Consider the following 11,169-nt stretch of genomic DNA (forward strand, 5'->3'; position numbering starts at 1 on the left):
ATTAATATATTTGAGATATATATATATATTTTTGAGATATATACATAATTAAAAATTTTACATGTATTTTCTAAAAGTTTCTAACATTCGCACACAAATAAAATTTATATATATATACAAAATATGGTTATTTGCTAGAAATTTCATATACAATAATCTAGTCATTGGCAATTTGATTCAAAAAGAATTGCATTATTTACAATAATATTTAAATAATGTGCTGCACATTTATATTATACAAAGACGTATTCACTGAATCGTTTAATTCAGTTCGTCATATTTTACAACTCGCGATAGTCATAAATGTACAGAATAATTTAAAATAAAGGGATGAAGGAGAGAAAATTCCAGCATTTCCAGGGGTTTTCAGCAATTATCGTCGAGGCCTGGATCCGAATCAGGAACCACGTAATTAGGATCGCAGACGGTATCCCTGATAGCCTCCTTGACGCTCGCTTTAAATATCCTGTAATTAATATTTCCGCTGTTCAAAGTACCGTACAGATACATGGGCAAGCGATTCGAGATCAGCCACACACTTTGTTCCGGCTCGTGATCCACTTTGATGTCGTTCGGGAACACCAGGGACACGTTGCTGGTTCCAATCACGCCCAAGTTCTGCGGTATGTACTCCTTTCTGGTGTCCCAGCACCACACCGAGTCTCTCGTTACCATGTTAAAGAACATGACCCCATTCCGATCGATCGCGGACCCCGAGGAGTGACCGTAGTCTTTGGCTCTAGGTCGACCAACAGGCACAAACTCCTCCGCGTTTCGATCCGCGGTCCTCTTATCCCTAAAGATCGACGTGGACACGGCGAACTCCCGGAAACTGGACATCGGATGGAAAAACAACGTCCTGTCGTCGCGGATGTCCACAGGACTGAGCGCGATCCCGAATATCCCGTCGGTCCACAGGAACTTTATCCCGTGCAGCTCGTACCTGGACGCCAGGGGATCGGGGTAGAAGAAGGGATGCTCGACTCGGAAAGTGGCGTCCTTGAAGAAGTCGTACACTACGATGCCGTACCGCCATACGTCGCTCAGGTAAGCCACTGCGGAGCCGCAGTCGTGGTTCCTGATGTCCACCGCGATGTTGATGTACAGGGAGTCCTGCTTGATCTGCTCATCCGGCAGAGTGTACTTTCTGATGAGATTGTCGGTGCGCAGATCGAAGATGAATATGGCAGGCGGGCACACTTGCTTGGACCTTATAGCGAGCTCCGTTTTGCCGGAGTCGAGGACCCACAATCGATCACATTCATCCACTTGGACTCGGAAGACCGATGTTAAGCCCTCGCAGTTTTCTAGAATTAAAAAGATGTAGAACCAAAAATGCTGAAATTAGATTATCGGAGATTTATTATATCAAATATATATAAATTCTCTATTTTTCAATAGAACGTGGGAAGTCAAAGTATGTTTCTTATTTTTCAACAAAGATATTTCTTACACTTTTGGTTGCTCAGCCACTTGCTTGGTTTCTCACGAATTAGGTAGTTCAGTAAATTATCTAACAGTTCGCTTTTGTTTCGAACAGGAAATAATAGAAGGCTCGTTTATTATCGCGAGGGATAATTCATGGGAAGCTCATTTATTCAGTTTCCGTACTTTTTTCCCGATTGAAAATAACCTCGTGCTGTTGTTTCCCTGTATTTTCACAGTCTTTGTTCTAATTTTACGCAAATATTAATGACAATTTTCTCGGAAAAAATTATCATTAATAACCATTGGTGATTTTCTTTTCAAGTAAACAATGCATTCATGTATATTTCATGCGTCAACTATGTCATGCGATCTGAAAGTATTTTTTTTTTTAATTCTTGATATATATTTCCTGGATCATCTCCTGCTTTCTGATTAGGTTTAAACTCGTAAAGCAAAATAGAATAGATTTTTGTTACAATCAAGATTTTTCTCGATAATAATTCATATAATTAAAAAAAACCAAGTAATAATTTAAAAAAAAAACAAGTAATAATTTAAAAAAAAGTAATAATTTAAAAAAAAACTAAACAAGTGACAAAACTTAATACATATTCACAAAAATATTATCAAGAATTGTCACGTATGGCATAGAATATAAGTTCTTCGATATGAATCTGACAATTAAAGGTAACCTGATCGATGCCACTGCCAGCTAGGGTATGGTTTCAGTTTGGGATTCCTCTTCTTTGAATGTCTCGGCACAGTAGCCAGAGTCACCGGTATGCCAGTCTTCCATTTTGGCAGAGTAACAAAGACTTTATCACGCCAAACATCCAGGCCGAGCGGCAAATTATTTTCCGCGATGTAGTTGCCCTCGAAGATAGCGAGATCTCTCGCCTCGATACTGTCGAATTCAAAGTCAACCGTGGTCCAGGCGTACATCTGTTAGAGAAAAATAATACTTAAGTTTGTCAAAAATACCTTCAATATCGATACAATTACCATTTTAAATCGTAATTATCATATATAATATAATTCGTCGCCAGTAAAAACATTATTTTACTTCTTTAAAGTTTATTTTATATGAGATAAACTTTTTAGAGAAATTTCTAATTATTTTGATATATTGTATAAATATAAACGATAATTAATTTAACCCTTTCAGCCATATATTTTTCCTTACATAATTATTGCAAAATTTTTGCAAATTCGTTTTCTGGAAATTTTTCTGATTAGCTAAATTCAAATCTAAGTCAAAATTTTCGAAAAATTTTCAAAAAATTCAAGTTGGCAAATACAATATGGCAGAAAATTATAAATTTTAAGAATTACAAATTTTTCCTTTAGATTCAGATTTTGTGACTTAAAAAACTCTCAGAGAGAAAATTAAAAAGAAATACAATTGTTAATTTAGATTTAGTATAGAAAATTTTGTATTTTATACAGAATTAATAACAAAAACACGGAAAATTCTGAAAAAATTCTAAAAAATACTTTAAAGTGTATTAATAAATTCATAAATAAATTTGTAAAAAAATTGCCCTTTTGATTTTCTTAATAGAAAGTGGAAAAGCATGAAAATGATTTTCCATGAAAAAGTACTAACTTTGATCTTTTTATATATGTTATTTTTATAATTAACAATTAATGATTTTATATTTTTTATACTTATTGATGTTCTAGGAATCTTGTAGAAGCAAAAAATCGTATTTGTTGTTAAAAAAGTAGTTGAGAAAATGAAAAACTGCGAAGAAAAGGAACAATTATGACGCAAAGGATTAAATATAAATAAATATAAATAATTAAATATAAATATAGAAAATATAAATATAGAAAATCAAAAGGAGCTTTAATGAAATTATTGATGAATAAAACAGATATGCATCGCAATTATTATATAATTATTATTATATTATTATGTCATTAATTCATTTCGTGCAGCAACAAAAACTTTAATCAGTTATTTATACAAATCTTATTTCTTTTTTTGGCAAAATCTTTCTCAAATTTCTCTAGAAAATAATTTGCAATGTATTCAAATACAAATGATTTAAGCCATGTGAAATAATCTATAATTTGTGATAAAATTCGAGAATTTTTAATATTACATTTTGTGATATTGAAAACATTGTAGGAATTAAAACGTACCTAATATACAAGATAAATATCAGAATATATATTTTAAGAGACATGTGTCAAATCATATAAACAAATTTTTTGTCTTATACTTAGTTGCGAATTATAGTGAGCTTCAATTGCGAGAGCTGTTCGAGCGATTTTCTTCACTTTCGACGTCACAATGCAAAATCTGCTGACGCGAACGGAATTGCGGAATCTCGGACATCGTCGCCTAAAAATTTTGCAATAAAAAAACACGTTGCACTCACTAGTTCCATAGCTGAGCCGACGTAGTCATCCGAAATGTATCCCGGCTCGAAACCGTCGCCGAAATCATGAAAATCCAATTGATTGACCGAGTGAGGATCCGTGCGAAATATATCGATGGCACTTCCAGGATGCCTCGAAAGGTCGCTTCTGCCTAGATTCAACGTAGAAACGTGATGCCGCGTCAATTGCGGTGTCGATCCGTAAAGATCACCTTTGCTCGCGGTTTCCCTTCCCGCCGAATTTCCATAAGAATCACATTTCGCAGCATGTTCATCATAAATTGACGTAGAACCTCTATGATTGATGGGCTGATCGGTAAATTATTTAGTTAGATGTACTGTTAATTTATAAGTCAAAGAAGAATTTAATCTGATTTATTATAGATGTAAATAATAGCTTAAATTTGCTCTCTCACAAGTAGATAAATATTATAAAAATATGTACTATACATTTTTAAAAGTACATAGATGTGTTTCGAACTTGAAAAAAAATTGTTAAATGTAAAAGAAAAATTAGAGATCCGGATTTTTTTTATATATTATTTTTATAGTTTTATAATTTTGACATTTTAAATTTAATATTTCAAATTTTAATATTTTCAACATTTATTTTTCTCTTGTATTTTTCTTACATGGGAAGAGAATTTCGATGAAGTCGAAATGGATGGAGTTAATGGCAAGGCAGGTGCTTGAAGCTCCCTGGATAAGATACTGGGGCCCGTGTGAACCGCAAATTTTGGAACACTTAATAGCGAAATCGACAATAACCATGGTAACGTGCTCGTCATATCTAGAAGAAAATTTTAGAAAATACATCCTTTAATACTTTTACAATTCTAATTGCGTCAAAGTATTTATTACAATCTGTCATAAATTAATACCGTTGTAAAATAATCGAATGAAAGGATACATGAAAGGAGATAGAAGAAGAGATTGATTACTCTTCTTAGAAATTCAGTGAAATTTTCGCAACATTACATGAGTTGAAACCTGCTCCAACATTATCTCCTTTATCGAGGTAAGTGGGCCTTCGCGAGGAAATCGTCAACATTCGATGGACGCATCGCGCGCGGAATTAAATCTTAATCATCTGTCAACGGTTGACATATGTTCGACGTATGTATGATAACGCATGAAATAGCGGCACTCGTTATTCACTGACATAAATATGAAAGCAAAACGATGATCGACGGGTGAGTCTGCATCATTCTTACTTACTTCGCGAACGACGTGTGGTAATTTCGGAATCCTACGAAAGCGGAGCGCTCTTTAAACGAGACGAGACTATCGCTCTCGCCCTAAAGATGCACTGTCGGAGATGCGTAGCGCGAGGAAGACGAGTGCTCGAGATGGCACCATGAATGTTACGCGACTACCATATTCACCATCCAGGTCGTAAGTGAGTCGGAGATCCTACGAAAGGAGAGAATGGCGAATCCCTTCTCCCGAGGATGATCTTCCCTCTCGTTCGTGTATTGCGACTCCGGTATAGGTCATTGGCGGATGGGTTCATGGGAACTCGCGCATCTGCTCGATAAAACTGCATCGCTGCAGTTATCGAGAATCGAGAACGTCGACTGAAAAACGCGCGCGATGCCTCTAATTCGCGGTTTAATAATACTGAAGGACAAAATTTGGCTTTTTTCGACACTAGCATGTAGAGCTTTTCGTGTCGAATTCAAATCCGCCCGCAGCATTCGCTTAGCACGTCAGGATTTTGAGAGAAACTCGGTTAAATGGCCATATGAATATATATACAAATAAAAAATATAGAGGCTCCATTAATATGAATATTATGAATTAATCATCCTATATTAATATTTTACATAATATGAATAATTCTATTAAAAGCATAATTTATATTAGGACAATAATGCATAATAGATAAAAAGAATCCGCTAATAATTTGGATGCTTAGGAATAATCCTAATAAGGATCCAAAATTTCATCAATATGAAATGTTAATAGGAGATGGGAGTTTGATTAGAGATTTATTAAAAAAGGTTAAAATATTTTTATTCATAATAAATTAATTAATTTTTCGTAATGATAACGATTTTGCAGAGCAAATTTTAATAACGGAGAAAAGTGAAAAAAGTAGATAAAATATTGATAGAATTATTAAATTATTTAATGGATATTCGTATAAGTTTAAAATATTATTAAAAGTTAGTTTGTTAAATGTTGAAAAATATTATTTTCATGAAATTTATATTTATAGATAAATAAATTTAAAAGATTAATTTTTTTAAAGTAATTAGTGAGTAAAAATATATTGAATAAAAATAAAGATAAAAAAATAAAATTAATCTTAAGTTTAAATTGTTCATTAGAGATTAATCTAGAGAAGTAAAGGAAAATAATTAATAAATCTGTAATTATTATTAAAAATAAAAAAATTGATAAAATAAAATTAGATTTTCATAATGATATATTTAAACAAAAATTATTGATCTATAAATTAAGAAAATAATTATAATTATATTTGACAGCATATATTTTTCAGCAATTACGATGGCTCAAAATCACAAACTTGGGACTTGTACTTTGCGTAAAATGCAAAAAGATCTATGCCAAAAAAATTTTTATGAAAAGAAATAAATTATTTAATTAATTATGCAATACTATAAATGTGTAGCAGTAATAAAGAAGATATGACTAATGAGGAATTTACAAGCCTGTTTACGAAACACACTTCATCGGATATTTTTTTCTAAAAATAAATTAAATAGTTTGCTTAAGAAAACAAATAAGAATAAAAGAGCTTTTGTGTAATTTTTAATCCCCACCTGTCCGTGGCGTAGGAGTCTACAGTCTATTTTATTTATACAACTTTTATCCCCTGCTCTGTGGTGTAGGAGTCTGCGTATTTTTCCTTTTTTTTATTAATAAAGCTCTTATCTCTGACTTGTCTGTTGTGTAGGAGTCTACAGTATATTTCATTTATAGAACTTTTATCCTCCGCCTGTTGTTTACGCGAGTTTGAGGTTCATCTCATTCATACAACTTTTATCCTTCGCTCGTAGCATACATACACACATACATATATACAAAGGGATCAAAGATTCCCGCCACGTCCACGTCATTGATTCTGAATAACGCTGAGGAAAACATTTCGAGTTTATGCAACCATTTTTTCAAAAAATCTTTTTGACATGGAATATTTTATACATAAAGTGCAAGTCTCTCAAGCTTAATTTTGAATCATAGTTACACGTAACACGTCGCTATGGAAAGTTATAACTGGTGAAAAACTATCAAAATAGCCATTTTTAGCATATTTAACTGAGTTTTTCTCAAAAATCCTGCTACGTGTTACATAAATTTTGCGGGCGGATTTGAATTCTACAAGAAGTGATATAGGTTTCATGCTAATGGCCAAGTCTTGTTGGATAGTGTAATAAGAAAGACACGTACATAACTTGTCAGGATTTTTTATCGTTATTTGAAACCATCCAGTTAACGGTCTATGAAATTTTTGACAATTATCGATCTTTTTTGAAAACTTTAAGAAAAATTGTTTCTTAAATTATTAGAGCATTTGGAATTTTAAAATAATTATTAGAATATATATGCACATATATATATTATTATTATTATTATTTTTATTATAACTTATTTTAAATATGCTTCACACAGAGAGAAATATATTTCCAAAATTATTTTAGAAATTTTTCGACATATTTCTGGACCTTTTTTATATAAAGAAATAAAAACTATCTTGTGCATTGCGTTAGAATTTTTTATGGAAGGCGTCGGCCACTTTACAGCACCGGTGAGCACCATAATTACATTTTTTATGAGGTAATATCGAACATTTCTTTTTATTATTGCGTGTTTCCAGGTGAAACTTGTTTGAATTTTACGGTACAGTAACAATGATGCAGATTTTGTGTTTGTTCGTCGTAATTCAATTGCCCGCATATTTACGCAAGGAATATTGTTTTAAGATTCCGCGCGCATCTGTTTTCTGAAATTTATCATTTTAATGAAAATAATTAATAATCAATTTTTTTTATTTCTCTTGCTTTCAATTCTTGCAATTCAAAGTTGTTTACGTCAAATCAAAATATTTAAATGTAATTGGATAAAAAATTTACAAAAAATAAAAAACAATAATGAGAAAGAGAGAGAGAGAGAGAGAGAGAGAGAGACAGAGAGAAAGAGAGACAAATCATTTTATAATTAAAAATTATTATCAAAATTGATTATTAATATTATTGGGATTAATAGCAAATAAAAATATAGCGAATAAATAAATATTAGCAAATATTGAATTATTTAAAATTTGATATTATTTTTAATATTTAGTTTCTTATTTTTTATTTCATTGATCTAAATTTAAGCATCGATTATAAACTTAATACATTGCACGTATCTCTCAAATTATAAATGCTGACATTTGAAAACTCACGATTTCTACGCGGCAAATCGTATTGCTGAAGCCTTCTGCGACTCCGGAAATCACGTTGATACATCGGACTAGAATCATCCTCGATCCTACTAGAATCATCGCCGGAATTATAATCGGGAGAAGCGTACAAGTGATCGCCGGTACAGTTCATCCTCTTCGGAGGCATCCATAACCGTCGAAATGGTGACCATCCGTTTCTCTCCACGTCGATACTTTTCTTCTTTCTCGTCATGGCATGCCTGGAAGCAAGCGTGAACCGTGAGCCGATTACGCGAGAATGAAAATTAAAACAACGGAAGAATTGAAGTGTAACAATTATATCTTGAATAATATCGTATTATAATCGGTCACGGATGGATTACGCTGTCTTCGGAATATTGCATAAATGCAGAATGAGCAAGCTATAAATGCCGTCAAAAGCAATTAATTTTCAGTTCGGAAATGTTTATAAATGTGCGTGAGATATATGTACATTTAAATGAGCAGAATAATATTGATGATAAGTAGCATAATTTCCTACACGAATAACTGTAGACTTTTATGTAATGAGAGTATATATCTTTTATAATTTCTAATATAAATTATAATTATAATTTATAATTTATAATTTATAATTTATAATTTATAATTTATAATATATATTAATTAGAAATAGAAAGTACAGCACACATAATATTAAAAGCAAAGATACTATACATTTTATAAAAAAGTGCATAAATACTTTAACGATTACAATCAACAGGATAATCAATAACATATTTATATATATCTTGTCATTCTTCAATATATCGTATATATTTGCACATATTATTAATAATTTAATTGATTAAAAAAACGTATTTAAACTTGCATTGCTAAATTAATTTCTTTTTAGAAGCCACAAAATGCAAAAACGTATTTAAACTTGCATTGCTAAATTAATTTTTTTTTAGAAGCCACAAAATGCATATATGACGTCAGCTTGTAATTTGCATAACTCTAATTCGAGCAATCGCCTACACGCACTTTTTACATTTCGACAATTGCGTCAATGCTTCGATAATTTCACGTCGTTACGCAGCGGAATGTTATTTGATGCAAAAACATATTCTGTTTTGACAAAACCATTACCTGTTTTTACATTTGTTGCTACAAAGAGAAAGAAAGAATGACTTCGTGCTCAATTAAAATATTATAGTTTGCTAAAAAAATACACACCCAAGTAAAATCTCAAAATTATACGAGAATTCTTTTAGGTCAGACCAAAATCTCAAAAATCAATTAGTCAATCAATTTATCAATCTTTCATGCCCATAGATACGGTTTTCTCGATCAATGTGAATTATTACACATTTCTTTAAAATCATTGTTTCTTATTTATTATTATTCTTATTTATTATTTATTATTAGTTCTTATATTTATTATTTATATTATTTATATTATTTACATTATTATTTATATTCTTAATTATATATTATTGTCTATTTCAATTTTCTTTATTTTTAATTAAATATGTATCAAAATTGCTGCTTTAAAATGTATAAGAATGTATAACTAAATTCTCTCCCTTCTGAACAAACGGATGCAATATTCTAAATTTTGTGGACATTTTCTTATTTTATAATTGTTACATGTTTTATGAGTGTTCACACGAAATTAAAAAAAATGTTAACATATACAAACACATTTCTATTCTAAAAGCAATTCAATATTTGTTTTAATTGGAGCGATGACTTCAAAGCGTCTGCGGATTTTAATTATGTAATATAACCGTTCCAATTAAGGATTACAGGAGTCTTCTCTTATTTTCTACATCAGATAATGTAAACTACTCATGTTTTATATATTAATTTCTCTCTCTCTCTCTCTTCGTGACGTATTTTATATATAATTATACATTATAATATTTAACCCTTCTGATAAAAAGCCAAGCATGTGAGGGAGTTGAATTCCTACGTATTGCTTAAATTCAGAAAATTCATGGCCGCGTAAACGGGAAATAAGGTCCGCGATGACGTTCATTAATTCCATGCATTAGTGATGCACGTTTCTTCGATGACGCGACATATTTCGCGACTCAAGCTCACGGTCATCAAAACACGTTCTTTCTCTCATCAGAGGGAAAAAGAGAGAACACAAAGAGAGAGAATTCACGTTACCTGATATAGTAGCTCCGTTCCAATGACTCGTTCCGCAAGCGAAGCAAGACGCTCTTTTCGATCTTAGCATGTAAATGCCACTTTCCACAGGAAATTAGGAACACTTTCCGCTTTCGCACTTACTTCCTCCTACGATAGACGCTGAGCATTTCGTAAGCAACGTCAATACTTATCGAATATCTTGTACTCGCAAATGATGTGAGAATTCACGGGAATTTGCGCATCAAAGCGTCCGGCGATTATCATCTTTGTAATTAATTATGTAATTAAAAACAATTATGTAATTGCTTTTAACATACATAGATTCACTATAAATGGCAAACGATTAGAGAAAAAAATAAGACAGTTATTTATGTCGCCGAAATTAATATGATTAACTACATCATATGATACAATTAATTATCATATAATTATTGGCTAGACACTTGACTAGGACAACGAGCTGTTACTTCGATAATCTTGCAACGCGCACTGTGTGCTTGTTTGCTAAAGTATCGCAATTTATTACTTTTACCGCACACCCTCTCCATATTACAGCTGTGCATTCGTGATTCATTATTTCCTTCCGATTTTTACGTTCCAGCCAATCTTTAATAAATTAATTATCAAACAAATAAGGAACATAAATTTTTAGTACATGATTTCTACGTATAATTATATATAATTTATGTATACATACAGCATTATTCATATCATTATTTTATTATTTTCATTACTAATTATTTTTTAATTTTATATATTATATTATATATATATATATATTTAAAATTTTTGAAAGAAAGATCATGCCAAAGCTGTGAA

At 31.4% G+C, this 11,169-nt stretch overlaps 1 protein-coding gene across 3 annotated transcripts; it reads right to left on the reverse strand.

The window, feature by feature from the left end:
• Positions 1–41: 41 nt before the first annotated feature.
• On the reverse strand, positions 42–10,829 carry Y-h (yellow-h). 3 transcript variants are annotated; one of them, XM_083109072.1, is made up of 7 exons: positions 10,369–10,829; positions 8,230–8,468; positions 4,448–4,605; positions 3,816–4,124; positions 2,121–2,370; positions 540–1,307; positions 42–466 (listed from the first exon to the last, which is right to left on the reverse strand). In XM_083109072.1, exons 2-7 carry the CDS (start codon positions 8,459–8,461, stop codon positions 318–320), a joined length of 1,866 nt encoding a protein of 621 aa, XP_082965198.1. In that variant the 5' UTR covers positions 8,462–8,468; positions 10,369–10,829; the 3' UTR covers positions 42–317. The 3 variants fall into 3 exon arrangements, with proteins under 3 accessions (XP_082965198.1, XP_082965187.1, XP_082965209.1); XM_083109061.1 differs by having other exon boundaries at positions 42–1,307; XM_083109083.1 differs by lacking the exons at positions 8,230–8,468; positions 10,369–10,829 and adding an exon at positions 5,034–5,197 and having other exon boundaries at positions 42–1,307.
• Positions 10,830–11,169: the final 340 nt, after the last annotated feature.

Source organism: Camponotus vicinus, unplaced genomic scaffold, assembly GCF_025532165.1.
Source record: "Camponotus vicinus isolate PSW18456_S1 unplaced genomic scaffold, iyCamVici1.0 SCAF_1, whole genome shotgun sequence".
Taxonomy (NCBI): Eukaryota; Metazoa; Arthropoda; class Insecta; order Hymenoptera; family Formicidae; genus Camponotus; species Camponotus vicinus.